The following is a 27,998-nucleotide window of genomic DNA, read 5'->3' as shown; positions in this document are numbered from 1 at the left end:
CCCACCTGAGGAAATACATTCTCTGTAACTAACTTATCCAATTGTTTTGTCATTTTAAGCACCTCTATTAGATCACCCCTCAACCTTTCAAACTCAAGAGAATACAAGCCAAGTTTAAGCAACTTGTGTGTGTGTGTGTATACACATATATATAAAAAAAAATATTTAAAAACTTGCAAAGAAAAAGTAAGCAGTATTAGATTGAGAAAGTTGTAGCTTTGAGTTTGTAGGGCTGTACCGCAGAGCAAATTAAATATGAATTCTGTGAGAAAACCACAATAATAATCACGCTAATAATTAATTCTTTAACCAGATCTTTGTTTTGTTTTCTCAGTAACCGTGCAGAAAGGTTGAACTTAGAAAATGTTCCAAATAATGTGGCAAAGGTGGCCGAAGGGAAAGTGCCTCGGCCGCAACAGGACCGTGAGCTCAATAAATATCCCAGAAAGAAGCGTGGGAAGAGGAAATCCAAACATAAGGTCAAAAGGAAGGGCAAAGCTTCACAAAAGCAATCAAAGACCCCGGAGCAGGAGAGCTGCCCTCCAATACCAGTACAAGTACGTGGCAACCTTTCTCTGATGCCCATTTTATTATGCTTTAGTTTTAGACAGATCCTCAATATCCTTCTGCAGTGAACTTTAGCTGTGATTACAGATTTCTAAAATGAACTTTTCTATTTGATCAACATTGGAGTAATTCAGTAGCAAGTAAAGTGCAGTCGCCTTACCTATATTACTAAGTGCTCATTTGTATTCTGTGCAAATAAACCTTGCTTCCTCATTCCAGTCTTCTCCACTTACCCTCCTCCTAAAGGTGGTAAATTGTGTTTGTGAACCGTCCCCAGGAAAGAGACCCAAGGGAAGACACCCAGGGGAAAAGAGGCACTTCCCCCCGCCCCCTCCAGTATCGCACCAAACGGACATACTTTGTGCATATGTCAGTGACATATTCAGTTGTAAGGATCTTCGTAGCAGATCCTGGTTCCATAACACCTAGCAATCCTAGCGGGAGTTACTGGAGTGGGAAGCCGGGATGGTATTTCTCCTTCCTTAGCCTCAGGACACCAAGGCCAGTAAAAGTGCTCCCACTGTCCCTCCAGCTGAAGCTGGCTAACTGGGCTCAGATGATGTTAAATGACCATTAACCTGCTAAACCTTCACACTGGAACCCGATAAATAACAGTACGATAAATAAACACTGGAGGGCTCATTTTAACCTTGGGCGATAGTGTGAAATAAGCCACAATTGGACAAGCCGCCTGTTACACACCTCTTCTCTACCCCAACCCTCCCCACTCGATATTCGAAATGAAATTACCCCCTGAATCTCTCCCGTTATAAAGCTTGACTGATTTTTCAAGCGTGTGCTCACCGACTGCATATATCGTGGAAATTGCAAGTGCGCTGCCCATTAAGTTAACAGTGAGAAAATCCGACCACCCCACGATTTCCCAATGCGAATGTCCAGAGGGCAAGGCTCCACAAAGATAGAATGCGTGTGGAAAATCGACCCCTGTGAGTCAAAACATACAAACATGCAGCAAAACCTCTACCCGGCAATGACCAATTTCGTAATTGCAATCCTCGGTGCACCAAGAAACTCTCTCCATGGTCGCCAATTGTGGTTGGACATTTTCCAGAAGATTTTGTCACATAACCTCCAACCGATTTCCCTCCCTCACCACCACACCCCCCCCACCCCATATGCTCCCACCATTGGTCGCCCAATGGGTGTATCCTCACCGCGCCATCCCTTCCCAATCCAGGAAAGCGGACAGACTCTGTTACCCAATTGGATGATCCTTGACCATCAGAAAAACTGCATCTTCCCCCCCCCCCCCCCCCATCTGCAATATTTTTATGACGAATTAACCAAAGTGTTTGAAGAAAATGAAAAAGAAAACAATTTCTTTGAAATGCTCCGAATGAATTTTCTCCCGGATAGCTTGCAGCAATATCTGGGAAATAAAGTTTTAATTCCTGGAGACTTCAGGAGAACCCTGGTGGGTTGGCAACTCTAACCCTCTGTCAACATCTATCTTTGGCTTATTTTAAAATGGATTTTTGACCTTTTGTCTCATTTATTCTAAGGCTACAAGCATGGCCTACAATTTCGTGAAGCAAGCTGATGGTATGCTTGGCACATGACAGACCTCTGCCAATCCCACTCTTGGGTCTGTGACGTTGTTGCAGATTTATAATGGGTCTCCATCCCTCTGTTAATGAAGTTTAAATTTTTTTATTTGCAGGAAGATGACGCTGAAAACAGCACCTCCGATTTTTGCAGCAGCACCACCAGCAGTAGGTGTGAGCTTGAGCAGGCTCACATCAGCGCAGCTGGGAGAGATTCCCATGGGTTGTGTGGATTGGGCCTGCAGAACCGATTCAGGGAAGAGGAAAAAATTGAGAGTATGTACTTCAATATCAATCACTTCAATAGCAGAGTGAAGAACTCTAACGTCAGGCCCATACCCTCGTCGCCCATGAAAAATGGCGGTCTTGTGCATAATATGGACTATCCAAAAATGGCAGAGCGTAAATTAAACATGGACAACGTGTCACAGCCTGAATTGAACCAGGTTGTCCCAGATGAGACACTCGCCTGCCTCAAAAAGCAGGAACTTTGTTTGAAAAATAATGCAGCCATGCTCTACATCAATGATGAGGGAGGGGACACTGGAATACGTATTCCCGATTCGATAAGTGCAGAAGAGACCTCTCCACCACAGTTCTCTGCCTTCCACGCTGATGCTAGGAAGGGCTACGTTATCTCCGAGAGTTTAAAGTACTTGACAATGCATTCACCACAGTGGGCAAAATACTCTGAGGCATGGAAACAAAGGGAAAGGCTTCCAGACACCAATGAGGGCGTCCTTCAACATGAGGTATGTAATATACATACAAGGCGCATACTTACACTGTATCTTACTGCAATATAGATATCTGGTATTCCTGTCTGATTTGTGCCATCATGTAGAACATCCAGAGTAGAGGGAATGCCAAATCTTCTTCCATTTTGCACAAGTTCCGCCACTGATTCTCTACCATCTCTAGCTCAACAGTTATCTAGCTCTTAGTTGGGGAAGGAAAGGGAGATGGGAGCAATTTGATACATCAAAAAGACTCCCTTGAATGTTCCTATGCTATTCTGCTTTAGGAGGAGGGTGAGGTCTCTCAACCATTTGAGGGAGCAGCCAATGAGTTGGTCAATCTGATCCTCTACTTGCCCCCTAATGATTACTAAATGGCTTTAGTTGTGACGCAGGAGCAAGCTATTTGCTCTTTCTCTTGGGTTCTGAATGGAGCATGATGTTCAGAAGACCTAAAAGAGGGAAGATAGAATTGTATTTTGTATAGCACCTTTCACATCGTCGGGATGCCCCAAATTGCTTTACAGGCAATTAATTTTTTTAAATTGTAGTTGGTTTGTAGGCAAATGTGGTAGCCAATTTGCACACTAGGGGCTGGATTTTGTCAATGGGAAGCTTTTGGAGGCGGGACTCCCACTTGTTGGGTTTTAGTCCCGCCTCCATCGACTTATGGCCAAGCCACGCTATTTTCCCTTGATTGACCTTGTTAAGCCCGCCCAGCGGGCTTAGCAGGCCAATTAAGGGAAAGCCAGTTACAGGTGACGTCAGCGTATGACGTTTCATCTGTCAAGAGCTATTGACAGATGAAATGTCATCGTTTGACAGCTCTGTGAAGCTATCAAACACTGACAATCTGTCTTCTAAGTTGTGTCTTTACTGAAGACTCAATTAGAAAGCCTTCCTGACCAGAGAGCAGAATGCTGCAGCTTTTGACAGTTCAGCGGCCATTCTGCTTTCTGTGCCGGTGAGCTGAGGGACTCCTGAGACCTGAAGGGAGGAAGCCTGCAGGAAGAAGTAAAACTTATTAAAACACACCTCACACACTTACCTCTCCACACATGCACCCATTACTCACCTGCACACCGGACATCTCGGCCCCTCCGACTCCCGCAGACCGACGGCCCGCCTCGCTGACCCTGGCGAGGTTCGGAGCCGTCGGGAAGCCCACACTTCAGGGCTCAAAATAGGAATTAGCCAAAAAACTGCCCGTTAACTATCTGTTAACAGGCAGTTAATTGGCATTAATCCCCTTCGGCGGGACCCGGCGCGGGTCAGCTACCCGCCTCCTAGGAAGATGGCATGGAGGCAGGTTGGGGGCGGGTTGGGCACCCGCCCCCAAATTCTGCCATTTTCCCGGCAGTCCCGCCTCCAAACCTGCCTCCCCAGGGCTGGCAAAATCCAGCTCTAGGTCTTACAACCAGCTATCAAATGAATGACCAATTAATTTATTTTGGTGGCATTGGTTGAGGGATGAATGTTGGCCAGGACACTCAGCAAACTCCCTACTCATCTTCAAAAAAGTCCCATGGGATTTTTATGTCCATCTAAACAGACAGAAGGGGCTTCAGTTTGATGACTCATCCTAAAGATGGCGGGCAGGATTTTCATTGGGCCGTGGAGGCGGGATTGGAGGTGTGAGGGGGTTAAAATCTCGAAATCGGGGGGCACTAACCCATCCCGCCCCCAACCCGCCTCCATGCCAGTTTCAAAGGAGGCGGATACCCGACCTGTGCTGGGAGCCGCCTCCCCAAGGCGGGAAGGGGATTAGTGCCAATTAACTGCCTGTTAACAGGTAGTTTTTAGCCTAATCCCTATTTTTATTCCTGAAGTGCGGGATTCCCGACGGCTCCAAACCACGCCAAGTTAGCGAGGCGGACCGTCGGGCTGAAGGGCTTGGCGGGTTCGAGATGTCCGGTGTACAGGTGAGTGATGTGTGCATGAGTGCAGAGGTAAGTGTGTTTGGTGTGTGTAAAGTGTTTAAAGAAGTTTACTTACCTTTACAGCCTTCCTTCCTTCAGGTCTCTGGAGTCCCTCATCTCACCGGCACAGAAAGCAGAATGGCCGCGAGCTGTCAAAAGTTGCAGAATTCAGTTTTCTGTTCTGGAGAGATCTCTAAATCAGCCTGAGAGGAAGGAATTAACTTGGAGTACAGATTGTCAGTGTTTGACAGCTTCAAACAGCTGTCAAACGCTGATATTCCATCTGTCAAAAGCTCTTGACAGATGAAATGTCAATCTGTGACGTCACCTGTTGCCGGGTGGCCCTTAATTGGCCTGCTGAGCCCGCTGGGCGGGCTCAACAAGGTCAATCAAGTGAAAATCGCGTGGGTTGGCCACAACTCGATGGAGACGGGACTACAACCCCGGAAGTTGTAGTCCCGCCTCCTACACGCCTCCAGTATCAAAATCCAGCCCGGCATCTCTGACATTTTGGTGTATTACGAAGGAAGTGCTGCATTATCAGGCTAGGTTTGGTGCTTAAGTCCTGGAGTGGGGCTTCAACATACAAACTGCTGACCAACTCAGCAAAGCTATCACTTCACTCAGCTGGTAAGCTCTTGCCTCTGAGAAGAAAGCAACTTGCAGAAATTGGGAAGGGGCAAGCTATTACCTTTTGTGATTGCTAGCAGTAACCGGCGTGTAGTTTTGAAACATGGACGTTTTTTCTGGCTGACATTGCGTTTTCATGAATCAGACCTGCACTGAAATGGGCTTTTCTTTTACTATCCAGCAACTGAAGCCTGTGGACTATGAGTACAAAGAGAACTTGCAATGGTCAATCGTCCCCACTCGTCTGGGCGTTGGAACCTTTGGAGAGGTGTTTATGGCAAAGGATCACTCAACTGATTTCACCTGTGCTGCGAAAAGGGTAGGTTTAAGAAACTGGAAGTATTATATTTGGGGAAAGTATCTAGCCAGCAGTTGGGTCAATAGCACAAGCTGTAATATCTGTCTTTCCTACGTTGTTTAGGATTATAGCTCAGTGAGTTTACATGGTGACTAGTTGAGCCAAAAGGGCCCCAGGTCTAGTCCCCAGTCTGTGCAGAGTGGATCTTCACCAGTTTGCCTCTGCTCAATGTCCCGAGATTAAGGAAGGGATAATTGGCCAGAGTTCCTGCTCCTAATCATTATGCAGCAACACTTTATGGAAGTGTGCATGTTGGGTGAGGACAGGATTGATTTCAGTTGTGATGCCCTTCACAATCAAATAGCCTACCAGCACTCACTGTCAAGGCTTACTCATGAGAAATGGCCAATTGGATGAGCTACTAGTAGCCCAGCAAGGAGTCACCACATTTATGATGGGACGGAAGGAAATGTCTACTGTCCAATTGGCAGCACCGTGTCCATAGGAGCCTTGGATGAGGTTCTGTGGCTGAATCCTTTGACCTTAAAAAGGTTTGTGGCAGAGTAGAGGAGCCTTTGAGAAACCCTGAAATGCATCAAAATTAGAAAAATAACTGATATTTAGCAAACCTAGACTGTTCTTGCCAGGGGTAGTGGATTGTAATTCTCCTCCAACTCTTCCAGTGCACAGTATTTCATCTGTCTGTAACACTAGTGTATATCAATAGTGGCGCTTGTTTAAATCTTAATAAAGCTACCACCCAAACACTGTTAATCCCTCAGCAGCTTTTAACTTGCGGAACAGCATTCATAGCATTAATTGCACTGAATCCTGCCTTAGATTTCAGACTAATGGTACATCCTTGATATAAGCTTAACATATATACAAAGAACTAACCTGAGAATGCATTGTTCATTTAGTCCAGAGCATCATTTAAGACTTGTCTCCTTTTCCAGATTCATGTGAGCAATTTCAAACCACAGGAGTTGTTGACTTGGAGCAAGTTGAGCTCCCCGCAAATTGTTCCACTGTACGGGGGAGTACGGGAAGGGGAGATGATCACTCTGTTTATGCAGCTGATTCAAGGTGAGATACAAAACCTGGAATAAGCACACCTCATCTTACATTGTGAAACTACAAGTCCTGTGTCTGATTTTAATGATCATTATTGGATTCACATAGTCATAAAATGGATTAATGATCTATCCTGAGTGACTTGGGGAATATTTTTAGATATGATATGACATGATAATATCACAGCAACCATTTTAATTAGATTTTGTTTTATTGCGAAACTCTCCATCTCTCTCCTGTTAAGCTCCTCAACCTACCTCTGACCAAGCTTTTGGTCACATGTCCTAATGTCCCCTCCTTTAGTTTTGATTTGTCTGATTACGTTTCTGCGAAGCTCCTTGGGACGGTATACTGTTAAAGGTGCTATAAAAATGCAAGGTGTTTTAGAAAGACCATAGTACAGGATGCCACCAAGGTTAGATAGAGTAGGAGGGAAACCTGGAAACATCAGCAATTGGTGGTTAGATGGTGTCAAGCTTAAGTTTTAAAAACCTGTAGATTTAAGTAAGGGAAGACTGAGGAAGATGAGGAGTTCCACAGTTTTGAAATAAAAGAATAAACACAACTACTAGAAATATGAAACAAAGGACAAAGTTCTGGAAATGCACAGCAGGTTAGTCAGCATCTACTAGAGAAAGATAGGTTAATATTTGAAGTGTAACCCATCGCCAGCACTCCGCTCTGATGAAAGTACACCAAAAATGTTCACTTGTCTTTCTCGGTCAGACGCTGATTGGCCTGCTCTGGATTTTTGTTGTTGACTGCTTGGATCCATTCTATAATCGATAATATCCACAGTCCAGTACGTGTGTGTAGCTACAACTGGACCAGCTCGTGGACCCTGCTTACATTTGAGCATGGTTGAGTCCAAAGTGGAGTTAAGACAATGGGAAAACCTCAGTGGGCTGGTACTGTCCAATACCTGGATAAGGCAGCAGCTTATAACATTAACTCATTCCATGTGTAAGACCCATTGCATCACCAATGTGTAGTAAATGAATTTATAGGTGTTTTCTTCATATCCTGGAATGGCATTTGTGAGATTTCTTGCTTATTTTAGGTGGATCAATCGCACAGCTAATAGTGAATAAAGGGCCTCTTCCTGAAGCTGTGACTCTGCATTACACGGGACAGGTACTGGAGGCACTGGAACATCTGCACTCCCATGGAATTGTACACGGAGATGTTAAAGGTAAGGTGACACCTGGACAGTACTTCATATTCAATTCCCTTCATTATTATTGGTTCAGGTTTCCATCAGAAGGCACATTTAGTGTGTTATTGGCCACTGTGCACATTCGACATTCCCCCTCATCATAAAATATCTTTTACTCTAATCCTTTTGATGTAGTTGTACATTTTAAAAGCCGAAACTAGGCTTTCTTTTTGAACTAGACAATGCAACTTATCTGCTGATCTTGAAACGTTCTCTACCCTATGTTAACCATCCCTGTGTTATACTTTTCTCAGCGGACAATGTGCTGATATCACAGAAAGGTCTGGAGGTTTATCTCTGTGACTTTGGACATTCAACACAATTAACACCAGCGGGAAAGAGCACATTACATGGTAAGAATCAATGATACGGACATGCTGAGCACACTGGGATGGATCTTTACAGAAGATGAGCTCGGGAGGACACGAGGGGAAATAGGAGAGAAACTGGAGGAGGACGGGATTAGGGCTAGGGTTAAACACCGTCACTAACCTTTTGTCGGGGGCAAAATACTGATAACCATATGCCTATTTGTTAACTGGCTCCAGCAATGAGCTGGCGGGCTGTAGATGGAGGCCCTAAGATGCACGGAGCAGCATGCCTTCGGAGAGCCAAGTGTGAGGGGGAAGCGAGTCTGCCATGGGTCCCTGTGTTGGATTATGAGTAACATGGCTCTATTACTTACAGGGGTTGTTGCTAAATAGGCGCTCCTTCCGAGCATCATACCGCACTTTTCGGTAGGTCCGGTTGAGCGGAGGCTCGCACTGAGGCTTAACTGATAACAGCCATGTGCTCCACCAGCAAGTACCTTGACTAAGTAAGCAGGAATTTGTATTCATTTTGTCCCAACATGAGTTTGGCAGCCAATAAGTCCTTCCATTCTGACTGGACACTGATTACTTAAGTTTTTTTTCAGAATGTTTCAAATGAAATTGTTACCAAATAAAATGTCTTTTTACACCCCCCCCCCCCCCCCACCTTTTACAGGCAGTCAGTGTCTGGGTACGGTGACGCACATGGCCCCAGAGGTAGTTGCAGGCCGCGAATTCGGTGTTAAGGCGGATAGCTGGAGTGTTGCATGTATGATGTTGCACATGTTAAATGGCCACCATCCCTGGAAAAATATGTCGACGAATCAACTGCTCCTTAAGGTGAGTTTAAGCTGAAAACCATGCAGTAGCAAAACTACAGCTTTGCAGTAACTGGTGAGTACGATGGATAAAGATCCAATTTTGCGAACATAAGAAATAGGAGCAGGAGTTGGCCATTCTGCCCTTCAAACATGCTCCACCATTCAATGAGATCATGGCTGATCTTCTGCCTCAATTCCATTCACCGGCCTTATCGCCATATCCCTTGATGCCCTTACTAGTCAGAAATCTATCGACTTCTGTTTTGAATATACCCAGTGACTGAGCCTCCACAACCCTCTGGGGTAGAGAATTCCAAAGATTCACCACCCTCTGTGTGAAGAAATTTCTTCTCATTTCAGTCCTGAATGGCCTACCCTTTATTCTGAGGCTGTGACCCCTGGTTCTAGACTCCCCAGCCAAGGGAAACATTCTCCCAGCATCCACCCTATCAAGCCCTGTAATAATTTTGTATGCTTCAATGAGATCCCCCCTCATTCTTCTGAATTCAAGAGAATACAAGCCTAGTTTACTCAATCTCTTCTCCTACGACAGTCCCGCCATCCCAGGAATCAATCTCGTGAACCTTCGTTGCACTCCCTCTATGGCAAGTATATTCTTCCTTAGGTAAGGAGACCAAAATTGTACACAGTACTCCAGGTGTGGTCTCAACAAGGCCCTATATAATTGGAGTAAGACTTCTTTACTCCTGTACTCAAATCCTCTTGAAATGAAGGCCAGCATACCATTTGCCTTCCTAATGGCTTGCTGCACCTGCACATTCACTTTCAGTGACTCATGTGCAAGGACACCCAGGTCCCTTTGAGCATCTGCATTCCCCAATCTTTCACCATTTAGGAAATACTCTGCCTTTCTGTTTTTTCTACCAAAGTGGATAACTTCACATTTATCCACATTATATTCCATCTGCCATGTTCTCGCCCTCTCACTGAGCCTGTCGAGATCCCCTTGAAGCCTCTTCACATCCTCTTTGCAACTGACACTGCCACCTAGCTTTGTGTCATCAGCAATTTGGAAATGTTACATTTAGTCCCCTCATCCAAATCATTGATATAGATTGTGAATAGCTGGGGCCCAAGCACCGATCCTTGCGTTACCCCACAAGTCACAGCCTGCCATCCTGAAAAAGACCGTTTATCCCTACTCTTTGTTTTCTGTCTGTTAACCAATTCTCAATCCATGCTAGTATATTACCCCCAATTCCATGTGCCCCAATTTTGTTCACCAACCTCTTGTGTGGGACCTTATCGAAGGCCTTCTGAAAATCCAAATACACCACATCTACCGGTTCCCCTTTGTCTACTCCACTAGTTACATCCTCAAAGAACTCCAATAGTTTTGTCAAACAGGACTTCCCTTTCATAAATCCATGTTGACTGTGCCCAATCTTACTATTAGTTTCTAAGTGCCCAGTTATCCTTTATAATAGATTCCAGCATTTTCCCAACTACTGATGTGAGGCTAACAGGTCTGTAGTTCCCTGTTTTCTCTCTCCCTCCTTTCTTAAATAGCGGGGTTACATTTGAGGCTGCACTGTGCCATATTAATTGGAGCATCTATGTATGACCCTCATGACCATAGAACATATATATCAGAAACGCTGCCTACGGAGGGCACGGTCCATCATCAAAGACCCTACCCACCCCAGCCACAGTCTGTTCGCCCTCCTACCATCTGGAAGACGCTACAGATGCATTCGCACCCGTACGACCAGATTTAGGAACAGCTTCTTTCCCAGGGCTGTCATCCTACTGAACTCCACAAATAAACACTAAAGCCTGCACATCTGCCGATGCACTTTATTATGGTCATATTTATGCTAATATATATGTACAAATGTATGTTGAAATGTTTAAGTGTCCTAATCCAAATTGTACACTCTCGGGAGCCGCAAGCCTACATTTCGTTGTACTGCACTTGTGCACTAACAATGACAATAAAAGTTGATTTGATTTGATTTGATTTGATGAAGGCTCGATTTCCCAACTGGGTTGAGACTTCAGACTCAGATATGCTAAGTGGAAGGCCTAATTTCTCAACACGAGGGAGACAAAAGCCCAGTTCAAGCTGAGCCGTTGTTCATTGTACTGCAGCAGCCAGCTGAAGGAATAACATAGGACCATTAAACTCCCAAAGCTCCTCCCGCCCCCCCCCCCCCCCCTCCCCGAAAGCCTCTCGGGTACAGAAACTGGGATTCATTCCACGCAGCCACGGAAAATGGGGATTCATGCCATGCGGGTATTTCCCATCACATCAAAGAATAGTCAAAAGAAGGCCTTGAGGCACAATAGACCTTGTGAACTTCACTCAGCCCTCGAAGGAACCTAACTTTTGTTCAATTGTTTTTGAAGTCATTTCTCCACAGCTACAAGTGTGATTACACATTGCCACTGACTTCCTTTTCTCTCTCTCAGCAGATTGACACACAAGATCCTCCAGTGGATGAAATCCCGCCCACGTGCAGTCCACACACAGCTAATGTCATCAGGGCCGGTTTAATGAAAGATTCAACATACCGAGCTACTGTAGCAGAACTTCGTGCAGCGGTGAACAGAGCGTTGGCAGCACTGCGACAGCGTAAGTAGAGGCTGAGGCTCAATGAGCTGACTCCTTTATTGCAGCCGAGTACGTTTTATGGCCAAATCGTGCTTGGTTATGGCAAAAGAAACTGTAACATCCTCAATTGTTGCCAGGAATGCACGGCACTTTCTACCAGCAGCTGTCCGTGGCTTCCAGCCACCTGGGTTTGAGCTCGGTCCTGACTAACAGAATGAAACTCTCCTTTTCTTGCTATCAGTAAAGGTCCAAAGTGAGTGAGTTCGAAAATCTCAACCCAGTTTCTCATTGGCTCAAGTCTACAGCTCTGAGCTGCCTACAAGTGGGCACTAAACTGGCAGTCTCACTTACGGTAACCATGAGAAACGTAGTTGTGAATAATGATAATGTTGCACGCATGCAGTAGGAGGTGTCAATCTGAGGCTGGGGATAAGGCACACTGTTGGTTAAGTGTAGAGGGAGCTTTACCCCTGCCTCATCCCCGAGCACTAATATCCCTCAACTTGATGAGCACTGAAAAAAAACTACAGACATTTCAAAGCATAATCCACTGTTTTTGATAAACATTTCCTCCTTTTAAATTGAGAGAACTGTAAGACTCTTACTCTGTCTTGATAGTGCAATAATTCATCTCCATCCTGCAGGCTGCAACAGATGCAATTTGTACATAATACAGCCAGCGTTAGGCGTCCTGTGTCCAGTAAGTTTGTGTTATTAGTTGACCCAGGAAAGGAAACAGCATCATTGGGGATCGGTCTCCCGGTGGCCATTGACCGTTCTGGTCCAGATAAAGCTCGTCAGCCAGATAACTAACTTAAAGGAGGTTTTTTTTTTTTCAATACAAATATGCAGCCCGCAGCGAGTATACTTCCAATTAGATGTGAGTTTTTAAATGAGGGAGTTTCTGTAAACCCATCTGCTCAACACTTCCATTTAAAAGCTTCTTGTCATATTGTTAAATGAAAATATGTGGCATAAAGGCCAGTGCACAGGCTTAGATTCATGGATGTTAAATAGCCACAGTGTAATGGCGTTGTACGCCTGGACTTTGAGCTTTTGCTCCCTTATCTGGACCCAAGCCATTGAGGACAGTTACTCAGTGAAAATGAAACATGTTCCCCCAGCAAGAGAGGGAAATCTAAGGGTGATTCAGCCTATGCCACTTCATGCATCTTTTGATCATCAGGTAACATGGGCAGAGGTCCTCCTCATTTTGATGTCCAGAGAATGATGTGACAAACAGGGTTAATTTAAAGGTGGGTGGAAGTTGTCATGTTCCAATTAAGGCAGAGGTACTTGTTTTGTGTGTAATTATTGTTTGTTTTGCGAACTTTAATTTTTAATTTACCTTTGGTTTGTATTGCAGGAGTTATGGGTGGTCCTCAGCATAATCATGTCCAGAAAGTGACTTGTGCTGCTAATTCAGAGGATGGCAGCGGTAATGGTCCAGTGACCCCTCTGTTAGTGGATCAGAGCGCCGGATCCTGTGCTGCAAAAGGCCGGCCTCCTCCTGGATCAGAAGCAGTGCCAGCTGCCGTGGACTCAAACAAGCAGAGATTCCGCTCCCTGAAGGGAGATCCACTCAACATGGGCGAGGTGGCCTCCATGGAATCTCTGACCCAGAAAAGTTCATCACAAGTCTACCGAAGAAGACCACGACCAAAAAACTCCATCAGACTGGCCTGTAACTTTAGCCAGCTGCTTCTGCGAGATGAGGAGATACAGTTCCCTGAAGAAGTGGCTGAGCCTTTCACTGATGAGCAGAATCCATCCATTCCTTCACCGCTGTTGTCATTGTCTTCACCCCAGAACAGTGAGGCAGAGAAGAGACTCTTAGAGGAATATGGGAAGCTGCAGAAAGGTAACACATACTGCTTTCTGCCTTCTGAAATAATGACAGGAAGATGTTTCTTTTCTCAAGATCACAAGTATTTAAATGTTTTTGGAGTGACTAAAATGATAAACTCATTGTTTTATTTTGTGCTGTATGGTGCAGGGGCATTTGGAATATTTCTGCCAAATTTCACAAGGAAGCTCATTCCTAGCGGTCAGTACCCACAACCATAATGCTCACCTTGGTGAGCTGGTCGATGGTGTTTCACTGGTGCAGCCTGGGGATACGGCCTCCCGTCGCGATTCCCCTCGAGTTGAGTTCCTCACCTCAATCATCAGAGGAGATGCCGAACAAAGCCTAGAAACCTTGAGAGGGAGAATCGGAAAATGTGCAGTGCCGAGTTTTAGAGTGGCACAGGCAGGGGCCTGGGGGTTGGTCACCTGCCAGCCTGGAGGAAAGGGGTCTGAGCAGTGATGACACGTCAGAAGTACTTCATTGGCTATAAAGTGCTTTGGGATGTCCTGAGGTCTTGAAAGGAGATCTATAAATGCAAGTCTTTTTCTTTTTAAACGGACCGAGTGTAACATATCAAAGTTTGCAGATGATACTAAGATGGGAGGGAAAGTAGTGAGTGAGGATGGGAGGGAAAGTAGTGAGTGAGGAGGACATAAAAAACCTGCAAGGGGACATAGACAGGCTAAGTAAGTGGGCAGAGATTTGGCAGATGGAATACAATACTGGAAAGTGTGAGGTTATGCACTTTGGCAGGAAAAATCGTAGAGCAAGTTATTATCTTAATGGCAAGAAACTGGAAAGTACTGAAGTACAAAGGGATCTGGGGGTCCTGGTGCACGAAACTCAAAAGGTTAGTATGCAGGTGTCATAGAGTCATAGAGGTGCAGCAAGTGATTAAGAAGGCCAATGGAATGTTGGCTTTCATTGCTAGGGGGATAGAATATAAAAACAGGGAGGTATTACTTCAGTTGTACAAGGTATTGGTGAGACCGCACCTGGAATACTGCATACAGTTTTGGTGTCCATACTTAAGAAAAGACATACTTGCTCTCGAGTCAGTACAAAGAAGGTTCACTCGGTTAATCCCGGGGATGAGGGGATGGACATATGAGGAGAGGTTGAGTAGATTGGGACTCTACTCATTGGAGTTCAGAAGAATGAGAGGCGATCTTATTGAAACATACAAGATTGTGAAGGGGTTGGATCGGGTGGATGCGGGGAGGATGTTCCCGATGATGGGTGAAACTAGAACTAGGGGGCATAGTCTTAGAATAAGGGGCTGCTCTTTCAAAACTGAGATGAGGAACTACTTCACTCAGAGGGTGGTAGGTCCATGGAATATGCTGCCCCAAAAAGCTGTAGAAGCTACATCATTACATAAATTTAAAACAGAAATAGACAGTTTCCTAGAAGTAAAGGGAATTAAGGGTTACGGGGAGCGGGCAGGAATTTGGACATGAGTCTCGGTTCAGATTGGACATGGCCCTGTGGGTAGCGGAGCGGGCCCAGGGGCCGTGTAGCCTGATCCTGCTCCTATTTCGTGTGTCTAATTCTGTTAGATTCAGGAGATGGTTCTGTGATAGTAGATTGGCGGTTAGGATCAGATCAGCCATGATCTTATTGAATGGCGGAGCAGGCTCGAGGGGCCGATTGGCCTACTCCTGCTCCTATTTCTTATGTTCTTATGGAAGGAATATAGGAGACTTTTTAAGAAGTAACGGGTATCTCAATTCTAATTGTGAGTGCACTGTTCTCCATCAGTATTTCTTACTTTAGAAGCAATTATTATCCAGATCTCTACCATGGAGATGTCACTGACAGCTTGCTAACAAGTGCTGTGATCCGTTTAGTCTGAATGACTCTGCGGCTTGCAGTTGAAACTCTAATTTGATGCCTTGACCATTTATTTTCTAATCTGAGTCATTTGAATTCATGTTTCAGAATTTCTACTGTACAACCTATCCCAAGTATTTCCAGAAAAGCTGGAGGACCACATATTGGACACGTTAAGCAGCGACGCATACAGTATAATGGATGACTGTGACAAGGTATAACCAGCGCATTGACACTCCGCATGGGCCTATCACATTATCACTCACAAAGGTTTTTTTATCTAGGGCGACAAGCCAGAGTTGTGTCAACAATATGTAAACCAAAGTAGTTTTAAAAAATAATAACTGTTTGATCTCGTGAGACGTTTCACACAGGGAGTCAAGACCAGGGGAATAATTTTAACCTAATCTGCGCAGTGGGAAATTGAATGGAAAGTAGAATTGGGTGGGATGTAAAATGGGCAACCAACCCGAGCCCGTGAGTTTCTCATCAGGCGGATTAGATTCTGTCCTTTATTTATGTACAATATTTAAATGTTTTATTATCTATAGTAAAAGGAACAGTAGTTTGGGAAGCAGAGAAATAGTTAGTTGGAGCACAGGAATTCTTCTGCAGTACAGACTGAGGAGCTAGGAGACACCAAACTGAGATGCTACAGCACTAGTACTGGTGGGAGGGTGTAATTACAACACAGCAAGTTTCCATAGGCAGTTTCCATTCTAAATGTAGACATAGGAATTTATAATGGGGAAAAGTTGGCACAAAAGTATGACGACAAAAGCAAGAGAGTGCAAACAGGCGTAAGATTTTTAATACAAGATAGATAGATAAATGTATTTATCTGTCATGGATTAGAATGTAGGATTGGCAGGTGCTACCTACAAACTCCCAGCAGTTCACATGACTGTACCTGGCACTTCATTGCTAAGCAAATCTTCAGTGTTAGTTATCAATCCCAGCCTACTGTTGCTTATTTTGGCGCAGAAGCAGAATCTTTGAAGGGTTGATACTAAAGAATGTAAACATGGTGGCCTAGAAATTCACTATGGCCCCGCCAGCTGGCTAACGGCCAAAAGTTAGCGCTGGGCGCGGAGCCATGTGCGACCGTCAAATATTCACTTTTTGCGCCCCAAGTCGGAACCGGGCGCTATTCCAGGGTGTGCCCGCCCCCGCTTGGGGCGCTGAAACTGAATTTCAGTGCTCTAAGTGCCGCTGCGCCACCCGATGCGGTGCGGCAGGCTGCGGTACTGCAGGCCTCCTCCTTCTCTTAAGGTGGAGGTGCCTGCAACGGGGAGATCGCCGCTGGATTGTGCCGGCAAATGGGCCCGGCACCACGGAGAAGTGCCGGGCTCGCGGGAAGCAACCGGCAATGCCGCGGGGGGGAGGGGGGTGGAGGAGGCCGGGGAAGGAGGTGCGGGCAGGCGGCCGCCGAAAAAGCGGCCAGCCGCACTTCCACCTTTATGCGCCCCACTAAGGCTGCAGTAAGGCCCTGGTCTCCGGATGTTAGTAGCGGCCGCCACGGAGGAGGCGGCGGCAACTGAATATGGGCGTCGGGCCGGCATCGGGGCGGAAACGGGGCACTGTGCACACCGATGACGTCATCGGTGCCGGCGCAGCGCTACCGGCTACCGCCGCCATTACCACCGATCTCAATATCAGCGCAACCTCCTATACTGGCGCAGAAGCCCTCTTTAGGCGGTAACTGGGCGCAAAGCTTGCAGCGCCTCACTGAATTTCTAGGCCGGTGTTTTTAAATAACTATATGACATGACTGAACTAAAGCAGGCTAGCTAGCCCACAACAAAGAGGTTTTGTTAACTCCTAACGCTACATTGGTGTTTCGCGCTAAGAAATTCCAGTGCTGCACCTGACCTTTAACCTGAAATGTACCATCTTTTACCAGGATTCCCAGAAAGGAATGTTCAGCATGAGTGGTAACTACAGTTCTGGAATTCACTCAATGTCATGGAACAGTCAGACTGATGGACACAGCGCCAGCTTTAGTCTCAGTCAACGACTAGATCACCAGCAGGACATGCCAAGCCTCTTCAATGGTAAAAAAAAAACACTTTGAGAGAACTAGGCCTAGTAAGAACTCCCATTTGAAAACTGTATAGTCAGCCAGTGGAGGCCTATCGCAGTATCACCAAGCTGCAACATGAAAGAGTGTTTAGATGACATTGTAAACCATGAGCATGGGGTGACCAATATTATCTGAACCCTGAGGGAAGTAAAGTTAAGTGGGGGGTGGTCCTTATCAAGGTACACTGGGTGAAATTGGCTTGGGGCAGTCGTGCAAAATGGGCAAAAGTGAATCAGCCGCCCATTTTTCTTTTCCATTGACAGCAATGGAAAAAATAATTGGGCAAAGTGTAAAATGGGCTGCCGATTTGCTATCACACGTTTTGCGGTACCGCCCAAGACAAGTTTCACCCCCAAAGTATTAAATAACATAGATAGGTGACCCAGGATATCGCTTCACAATAAGTCAGGCCAGTAGGATAAAAAAAAATAAGCAGAGGTTTAAATGAGTGAAAAGTATTTAGAACTGTTCTTAGATAACTGTCTTTACTCAAAGTGCCAAATATTTGGAATAATCTGCCAGGTAGGATGGTGGAGTTGTGTACAAAATCCTTCTATATGTTGCATATTAATATACAGAGAGATTGAATCTTCCCTGATAGCAACCAGTAAAATAAACTCTGATATTACTTGCATGATTTGATTCTTGAAACCTTGCTGCAATGATCCTTGCAAGCAAATTAAAACAGTAAAAATCATTAAATCTCTCTCTTATGTACAGTTACATGCTCTGCGTGATGTCCAAAGGCAGTAACAGATCCTCGGCTTGAGATCTTGTTAATAAATCAAGTGATTTATGACATCAGGTTTAGTAAGAAGTAAATTTAAAACAAACATTTCTTCACTCAGCTGGTGATAGACATTTGGACTAATTCTGGAATGTGTTGCTGTCTTAAAACACATTGCAGACTGTGTGATGTTTCTCTTAAGATGTTAAGATTGATACAATGCATGACGTTTGGTGCTTAAAAAATTAAAACTCAAATCATTTATTGGCCATAATTCTCCTTGAGTTCTTTATGCTGTACTAATTGTACTGGCAGAAGGGGATTATAGGAATTGTGACGCTAACAAATGATAAGAACATTAGGAATAGGAGCAGGAGTAGGCCATTCGGCCCTTCAAGCCTGCTCCGGCATTCAATGAGATCATGGCTGATCTTCTGCCTCAACTCCATTCACTGGCCCTGTCGCCATATCCCTTGATGCCTTTACTAGTCAGGAATCTATCGACTTCTGTTTTGAATATACCCAATGACTGAGCCTCCACAGCCCTCTGGGGTAGAGAATTCCAAAGATTCACCACCCTCTGTGTGAAGAAACTTCTTCTCATCTCAGTCCTGAATTGCCTACCCTTTATCCTGAGGCTGTGGCCCCTGGTTCTAGGCTCCCCAGCCAAGGGAAACATTCTCCCAGCATCCACCCTATCAAGCCCTGTAATAATTTTGTATGCTTCAATGAGATCCCCTCTCATTCTTCTGAATTCAAGAGTATACAGGCCTGTGCTCATTTGCATGGCCAGATCACATTCCCAGTGTAGGCCTGCAGGGCTTTGCACTGAGAAATGGGGCAGGAGCTTAGGCACAGCTGTGGGACTGGCCCCTGGCCTCCTGGGCCTTCTGACTTCTGATAGAAAACAGCAGCCAGATGGCCACAAGCCTGAAGATTCATAGAGAGGTTGCAAAAGAAGATAGAGCTCACCTTCACAGGCCTCCCTTGCCTTCCTGCCTGGCCCCCCTCAGAGCTTAGGGGGTCCCAGGAGCACAGCCTATTGCTGGCTTCTCAGAGTGCTCCTCAGAATGAGTGCCCCCATTCCGTTGCTCCAAAAGGAAACTGAAGTGGGAGGGCCAGAAACCCCTCTTCCCATGCTTTGCACCTGTCATAAGCTCAGGCTACAAGATCTGCAGGGGCCACTAGTGAAAAAATATTAAAATCTAACCCGCTAACTGCACAAGGTTATTGATATGGCAATGCAGCGTTTACATTTTTTTTTGGAGGCTTGATTACAACTTGTCGAGACAGCTGAAACCGAGTCCCAGTGTTACTTGTGACTAAATGCAGCAATTTTCTATTTTAGGGGTTGAGGCCAGAATTCACACATTCAGTGGAGAGTGTCTGATTGTACATGATATGCGAAGGGCTACAGTTGGCCAGGTGGCCACCGGAATCAGTAGTCTGGTAAGTGATTGCTTTTTTGAGGGAGGGCTCATACAGTCCGCACCGCTTATAACTGGCATATTGGTGTTAATGTGGTTTGCCAGCTATAGGCGGTGTACGGTTAAAACATAATAGGTTGTACAGTACACCAGTCTCCAGTTTTAGGCCTCGTTTCCATAACGACTGAAGCTAGCGAACATATTCTCGACAGCAACATGGAATTCTTTTCATGGCCCGTTTCTATTGTGCCTTTCTCTCTCCCACTTCACGGCTCTATGCCTTGGATGAAGGGAAGCCATGTTGGAACTTGTTTTGTTCTAAACTGGAATCCAATTACCAAGACAATGGGCCGATTTCACATGCAGTGGTGGAAAGGTATGCATTCCATTAGTGCTTCACCTGCATAAGTCGGTAAATACAGGGGATTAATGAAGTGTGAATTTATTGCAGAACCTATTGAACTGCCCGAAATAACCGATGTACTTGATATGTTATAAGCGGCACGTTCATAATTGACTCCGATGGTATTGGCAAATGATCAACGTTATTTGCCCGACATAGGTGACTGTCTGTGCTAAGCGTGGTGGGACTGTATATAGATACATTCTCATTGGGAGAATTGCACTTTAGTCCTCAAAATGGTTAATAAAGTCTTGTAGCTAGAGTAACAGCTCTGGAGTAAAGATCCGAGGTTAACTGACCATCACCCATTGCTGCCCCTGGAGGGTTGGTTTCCTTCCTTTCTTCTCTCCTGGGATTGCTGCCTCAGTTACCTGGCTTCTGGTTTCTCATTCAAGTGGCAGTTCTTCATGTGGGAAGTTAAAATTTGAGTGTAAAAAAGTCATTCAAGCCGGATAGGGGGCGTGGGGAGAGGGGTAGGAGCCACAGCCGAGAAAGATCCTGCCTTCCCCAGCAGACATGAAGCGGCACATTTTTGAGCAGGAGTTGCTGGATAGTGATCAGACTGTGAGGTTTGAGCTGTCTCTGCTGGGCTTAGACAAGGGACAGGAAGGAGGGCAAAGCCAGCAAGATGAAGGACCCACTCCTCAAATCTCCTGGTATGTTACCAAATGATTGTGGTGTGCACCAAGGTGTTCATTGACTCACCATCCTGTCCTTTGAGGGGGTAACTGAAAGGAGATGATGGGGACATATTTTCACATTTATTGAGTTCTAATACAAGCTTCATTAATTTTTTATCTTCATTTTACATTATTGACCAAGAGACCTTAAACAGGGGACATATTTTCCTCTGTGTGTATGGATAAAGAAAAAATACCTAACTATACAAAGCCCTAGTTAGACCACACCTGGGGTGTGAACCACTGTTCAGTTCTGGGCACCACACCTTATGAAGGATATATTGGCCTTGGAGGGAATGCAGTGTAGATTTACCAGAATGAAACCTGGACGCCAAGGGTTAAATTACAAGGAGCGATTACACAAACTAGGGTTGTATTCCCTGGAATTTAGAAGGTTAAGGGGTGATTGAATCGAAGTTTTTAAGATTTTAAGGGGAGCCGATAGGGTAGAGAGAGAGAAACTATTTTTGCTGGTTAGGGAGTCTTGGACTAGGGGACATAGTCTAAAAATTAGAGCCAGATCTTTCAGGAGTGAAATTAGGAAACACTTCTACACACAAAGGGTGGTGGAAGTATAGAACTTTCTTTCGCAAACAGTAGTTGATGCTAGATCAATTAATTTTAAATCTGAGATTGACAGGTTTTTGTTAACCTAAGGTATTAAAGAATATGGGGCAAAGGTGAGGAGTTAGGTCACAGAGCAACCATAATCTCATTGAATGGCGGAACAGGCTCCAGGGGCTGAATGGCCTACTCCTGTTCCTATGTTCCTAAAACTTATAATGACAGTTTAGTAAAATCATTTAAATGTATATACAGGAAAATATAACCCAGACCTGTAGAAGGAAGTTTAATTTATAAGAGTTAAATGTTTGGATTCTAATTTGAAAGCACTAATGTCTGACTTGTTCCTCATTGGCAGATCCAGGTTCCTAGTTTCTCTCTGGTGAAGCAAAATGGACATCCTATTTCTCCTGACTTTGAAATCCCGGAGTCTGGAATTGACCTGAGATGCACTCCTGCTTCCAACTACAGCAATTCCTGGACCTGGAGGATTAAGGATGGAAACCTTCAGTTCAAATCTTAAAGCTTTTCTATACATATCTTCTGTATTCTGGGATTATAAATCAGATTTCTCATTTCAATCACTGAGGCTCAGATTCCCTCAACCCATTTGGACACCAAAACCACATAAATAATCCAAACCACAATTAGAGTCCACTGTTCTTGGTTTGAAGTTGTTTAAGTTGAATTATCTGGTTATTTTTAAGCACTAAATTCCCAATTTGTTGTGTCCTTTACATTGCCTAATTTGAATGATTGGATAATTAGAATTTTGTAGTGCAAGAAAATAACTTCTAATTATTAGTAAACTGTTTCCAAGAATAGTACCTCCCTGCTTATAACTGCATTATACCAGGACTGGTGAATTTTACACAGCTAAATAACTTCATTCCAATGAATGGGATCTCTCCCGCATTATTAGGGGGAAATAAAATTGCTGAGAGCCTGCTATTGTCCGGCAAATAACCATAATCAATTAAGCACTTTGGGTCGAATTTCCATGGGGCGTTCTCCTGTTATGAGGGGTAAATAAAGAGAAACTGTTTCCACTGGCAGAAGGGCTGGAAACCAGACAACACAGATTTAAGGTAACTGGCAAAAGAACCAGAGGGGAGATGAGAATTTTTTTACACAGCGAGTTGTTGTGATCTGGAATGCGCTGCCTGCAAGGGTGGTGGAAGCAGATTCAATAGTAACTTTCAAAGGGGAATTGGATAAATACTTGAAGCGGAAAAATTTGCAGGACTATGGGGAAAGAGCAGGGGAGTGGGACTAATTGGATAGCTCTTTCAAAGAGCTGGCCGCCTCCTGTGCTGTATGATTCTATGTTTATCTGCTGTAACATCAACAGGCGATCTGCAGAAATACCGGAGAAGCTTCATAAACATTTACGCCATTTCTCCAGGATTTCTGCAAATCATCTCCTATAGTTTTGGTAGAATCCCCGTGGATAGTCAACCCTGGTGTATTTACGTAAAAGTAAGTGGGAGATAAACGGATACTCTACAGCCTCTTCAAATTAAGTGGGCCTGTAACAGTATGATGAGCATTAAGCAATAAAATGCTAGGGTGGTACTGTATGATGTCGGGGTCGGTTACAACGGTGAAATCCTTTAACAAGCAACTGTAGAACTGACCTTCAGAAACCAGACTCCGCAGTTGTGCCTGTGTGATGATTGGCATCAGCTACGTCTGGTTTTGCTTTCATTCTTCAGTTATTTAAAGACCAACCGTTGTGCCCATGCACCCAGGCACAAGCTCTTCCAGAGCAGGTATCACCTCTATATAATCAGTTTGTACAAATGGGTTTTCAAAGGAGGTTTGAGCCAATGCTTTTTTTTCTGTAGCTGTTTCAATAATGTATTTTACAATAACTTTCAATTATGTTTTAGCATTATAGGCTTTGAATGTAACATTTGAACAATGCTTCTTTCCTTTAGAGTGTCCTTTGGTGTCACAGAGAAACAGAATCATCTTCAATTGATTCAAAATATACGGAGATATTACACTGAGCATTTGAGATAAGCTGAGCATATTGGCTCTTTGGCCACTTCAAGCTGTTCTTTTATTTGCCACTGATGCCACCATCAACTTTGATGGTCCAGTTACTGGTTGACCTTTATCTCCCGCCCCCCCCTCCCCGCCCCACCCAGTTGTGGTGGTTCCTTAAGCTGCTCACGACAAAGTGTTCTGTGGGGATGTAGCAGATAGCGCAGGCCGTGGAGGCTGAAGAGCAAAACTATTGGCCGCCATGCGGAGTCTGCCATCCCGTTGAAAGTGGCAAGAGGTGAGATATTCCACCTCGAGTGGGGTCATGGTGATGCACTCTTTCCCCATGAGAACCTTACTTTGTGTTAGCTGTGGTACAAGGTGGCGACGATGTCATAGGGATCTGCATCCTGATCACCTGCCCTTCCAAGATGCAGAACTTTAGGAAACAAGAAACTGCCGTGGAATGGGAGAAGGGAAGGAGAAACTGAAAGGTCTGTCCTTTCAGGAGAACAAACTCCTAAGCAATCATATTGTGTTATTTGTGTTCTGTGAAAGAACTAATGGATTCAAGATTCCTAAAACCTGTATAATACTGACTAAGTTCTAACAACAGTGGATCACAGAGGATTAGTACTGAGGTGGAGCGTTGGTAGATTGAGGGTAGGTGGGGTTGCAAGGATCCTTATCATACATGTCCAATATAATGAGTATCGTCTCCCTATTCCCCAACCTGCCCTTGGATACTGCTCAGTTCTGAAGTGATTTACCCAAGTCCATTTTACTCTTAACAGGTATCCTCAGATCCATATAGATATATTTAATAAGAAATAAATGCTGTGATATACTTCTGCATGTTAACATAGAGTAAGATGCATAGCAATATGAAACTTTTTTATGGGCTCACAGTGACCCGTGTGGGCATTTTCTATTTCCTGGGATTTATGTCAATCCCGGGATTTGTATGTAACCTTTATTTCACTGACTTCATTTTACAAAGTGGAATTGTTAAACTGCACCAGGGTCAGGCACCAGGACTTGAAAGAAAATTTCCAGTTTTATCAGTCTGTAAGCCATCTTCAGTCTGCAGGTCTGCTGAATGTTCTTATATGCTTTAGTCTGCTCGGCCTCACTCAGGGGAGTATATAAGTGTTGAGGTTACCTCACGGGTCTGCCATAAGTCTCTGGGATGTACTGAAATGGAAGTGCAGCTTCTCACTGTTTAAGGCTAGAACGTTTAATTTGTGGAGCTGTCCGACAGAACGGCTTGAATTGGTGATGGTGGAATTCAGGTTAATGGTGTGTATGGCTCAAACCAAACTGTTGGCTCACATTTAAAGGGTGGGTAGACACTGGTCATCAGTACAACCTATCATATAGCAGTGAAAAGCAGGGCTCATTCCCTCAATTGAGTTAAGCTGCCAATTGGGTATATGGGACATTTTTTAATATAATATTTTTAAATATAATATATATTTTTGAAGTTGTATTTCTTGAATGGAAAATACCACTCTAATGTTATAATAATATAGCTTTTATTCTGAAGCAGCACCTTTGCTGTACTGAAGAAGCTTGAGGAAAATTACACTAAACGATAACAATCTGGGCAGGAATGTATCTGCACTAACGGTGTCTGCTAATGCTGACGTTAAGGACAGTTTCAAGCACCCATCAGCCCTGCACATCAGTGGCTGCGAATAGTGAAAAGATGCGCCACGTTCCAGCTTCTGAGAAGGTGGTGCACAGCTGATACCCATTCACTACACCTAAATGTAATAAACAGACCACGGGCTTCTCTAGCTGCCAGTTTGATTGCCCGGTTTGTAGGACTTTAATAAGATGGGTGTGCCGGTTGCGGAGGCTCGACGTCCCACGGGTTCGATTTGAATTTTTCCATATCACTCCAGATCTGTTTCATCCTAAACACCAAAAAGCATTTTTATTTTGATCTTCCAGACGCTCAAAGAGTAACATTTGAGCAAAAAAGCTGATAAAACCTTAATGGTATTTCTATTGCTCTCATAACAAAGTATGTGGGAGTATAATCCATGCTGATATAATCCCAGGAGTGGGCCTACTAGTCAGAGCAGGCCGTGGAGGCTATGGATTAAGGCCTTTGACTGCTGTAGTGTGAGGTTTGCAATTTGTTCTGAGGAGAAACAGATAGCGGGATTCACTGTCACATTATCAAAACAGTTACCAGCATTATATTATATTTCTGCATTCCTGGGATAATATTAAATTACAGAAGATTTGTACAAAAGAAAAAATCTGATTTTAGTCAATCCGGGCTGTGTTAATATTCACACATTTACAGTAAAATCCACAGCTTGAACAGGGGGAATTATTTATGTAAAAACAGTTATATTAATTTAATGACACCTTGTAACTATTTAAGAAGATACATTTTCTGAGTAATCAACCTGCCCATTAAAAGTAAAAATGTTGGAGAAAATCCTTTTTATTACATCCTGATCTTTCTGGCTTCCCCTTACTCAAGGTAACCTCCATAAATCAACAGCACAGTGCAGTAGACCAACAGGATAAAATTTCTGAGCATTAGAAGCTTATTTGGATAATGAAGGTATAATTGAGGATGGAATGATCTTTTTTAAATGATTTAGATGGGTCATATAATACTGTTGTGAGATCCCTGGTGGACTGTTGCTAGGATTAATAGTGTTAGGCCCAAAGATTTTTGTGATTTGTTTTTTTGAAGTGTTCCTGCCGTGCTCACTCACACAGTGGAGTTTATAATTGAGTAACAGCTGTATATCCAGGGATTAATCCAGTGCTTTTATCTTTCAGTCACCTATTGACGCAGTAAAGTAATATAATGCATTCTCCATATGGTTTTAAAACCATATTTTTTGCTGATTTGCCAAAAAGCAGCCACTACTGAGAGGTTCTGTAAAGCTTATTATTGTATATACGGAGGTCATTCTGATTCCTCAGGCGTGTATGCTGGGTAAATCTCAGGGGCAAGCACGTGCTTGGAATGATTGCAGGCAGCTAGTAAATCAGAGGTATTTTCTCAATTTGAAGTAGATCATTTGTTAATTCATTATTGTAACAGCAATATCAAGCCTGCCTAATTCTCACCAGATTCTTTTTGTTCAGGATCTAAATTTCTTTCTTTTGCGAATGCTAGGGAGTTGCATCAAAGCACAGTTCAATTCCTGTCATTGTTTGATTGGCACTTGCCATTGTGTTGCATCATTAGTAACTACAAAGCACTTTTCTCCAAGGCTTTCTCATCAAATTCAATGGGTGAGAAAGAGACGGCAGAGACTGCACTTCAGAACAATCGTTGAAAATTCAAAATAGCACAGACCTAAAATAAAAGCCTGGATAGATTGTATGATTAGGAGGCTACTGTACTGCATAATTAGGGATGTGAGGACATTAGTAGTGAAGGTTTGTTGGATTAGTAGAGGATAGCTGGGTATGTGGCAAAGAATTGCTAGGTAGATCTGAGTAGCAGTTGGTTCGAAATGAAATTATCTGTTGTCTTGATCGGATGGAAAAAGTAAGATTGACAAGCTTAAGGAGACTTCAAACTTTTTTACTTCATAAACTTTACTGACTACTAATAATTAATGTACAGCTTAAGAGTCTGGGATACTATGTAATGTTACTAGTCATTTTCAGCATAATAATATTTAAAACATTTTACACAGTGAGTTGTTATGATCTAGAATGCACTGCCTGAAAAGGGTAGTGGAAGCAGATTCAATAACTTTCAAAAGGGAATTGGATAAATACTTTAAGGGAAGAAAATTAGCAGTGTTATAGGGAAAGAGCAATGGTGTGGGACTAATTGGATAACTCTTTCAAAGAGCCAGCACTGGCACGATGGGCCGAATGGCCTCCTGTGCGGTAAGACTGTATGATTCTATAATATGCTACAGAAAAAGATTGTATTTAATGAAGATACTTCAATGTGTGATGTTCTGAGTTCATCGCCCGATAATGCTCCCACCACTGGTGACAGACCTGTAATCACCAGTACTTTGCCCTTTGGCATACAGCTCAAAAGACCCACTTCGAGACATATATGAAAGGACAATTTGTACTGTTGGGTCTTTTTCATGCTTAAAGTAGATATATAGAGACTCACTCCCACCATTAGCATTTACTAAAATGCAAGTGACAATGCTACTATGACTTTCTAGACTTTTGTTTTAATCTGGCTGGCTGGTGCTGGTGTCACATTTCAAGGCCTGTACCCTTCCCTGTGCTTTATTGAATGTGTCTTAAAATGATTATGCTGCCAACTGGTGAATGTAACCTTTTTTGATGATTGTGGCCACAGTAACTAAGCGGTCTACTTTTATCCAACAGAAATCTGTGAAACGCTTATTTAATTTACCTGCACAAATGATACTTTGAAGTGAATTTATTTTGCAATTTCACGCTTTTTTTTCTTGAAATGTTTCCTTGCGGTTGTGGCACAATGTAATTGAATGATGCACAAAGTAAAATAATAAAGCATTTCTGAAGCTGTAGTTTTGACGTTTTGAGGTTCATTCGTGTTCTCGTTGGAGAGGTTGAAACTTAAGCCATCACCCCTGAGCAACACTGCAATCACCTGTTTGTAAGACTGTCTCCTTCAACTTTCAGTTCCATTGTCAGCATAAGGAAACATGGAACAAGAGGAAACCAAGTGATCCATTAAACCCAATCCTTCCAGAGCCTTAATTGTGCCTCTACCTGACCCGATGGAATAG

The 27,998-nt window shown here is 43.9% G+C and overlaps 1 protein-coding gene across 1 annotated transcript in view; it reads left to right on the top strand.

Annotated features, from left to right (window-relative positions):
- map3k14a (mitogen-activated protein kinase kinase kinase 14a) overlaps nt 1–27,776 on the top strand; it is a 67,295-nt gene extending 39,519 nt beyond the window's left edge. The window contains exons 4-16 of the mRNA XM_085966596.1: nt 335–557; nt 2,249–2,884; nt 5,600–5,737; nt 6,673–6,802; nt 7,851–7,982; nt 8,261–8,359; nt 8,994–9,157; nt 11,575–11,734; nt 13,080–13,574; nt 15,504–15,610; nt 17,299–17,449; nt 19,554–19,654; nt 21,638–27,776. Coding sequence (XP_085822722.1) covers nt 335–557; nt 2,249–2,884; nt 5,600–5,737; nt 6,673–6,802; nt 7,851–7,982; nt 8,261–8,359; nt 8,994–9,157; nt 11,575–11,734; nt 13,080–13,574; nt 15,504–15,610; nt 17,299–17,449; nt 19,554–19,654; nt 21,638–21,802 — 2,701 coding nt within the window. The 3' untranslated portion in view covers nt 21,803–27,776. The remainder of the gene's footprint in view (nt 1–334; nt 558–2,248; nt 2,885–5,599; nt 5,738–6,672; nt 6,803–7,850; nt 7,983–8,260; nt 8,360–8,993; nt 9,158–11,574; nt 11,735–13,079; nt 13,575–15,503; nt 15,611–17,298; nt 17,450–19,553; nt 19,655–21,637) is intronic.
- Nucleotides 27,777–27,998: the final 222 nt, after the last annotated feature.

This window comes from Somniosus microcephalus, chromosome 24 (genome assembly GCF_052327205.1).
Source record: "Somniosus microcephalus isolate GS21.2 chromosome 24, FLI_Smic_1.0, whole genome shotgun sequence".
Taxonomy (NCBI): domain Eukaryota; kingdom Metazoa; phylum Chordata; class Chondrichthyes; order Squaliformes; family Somniosidae; genus Somniosus; species Somniosus microcephalus.
This window is presented reverse-complemented; position numbering and strand designations above follow the sequence as displayed.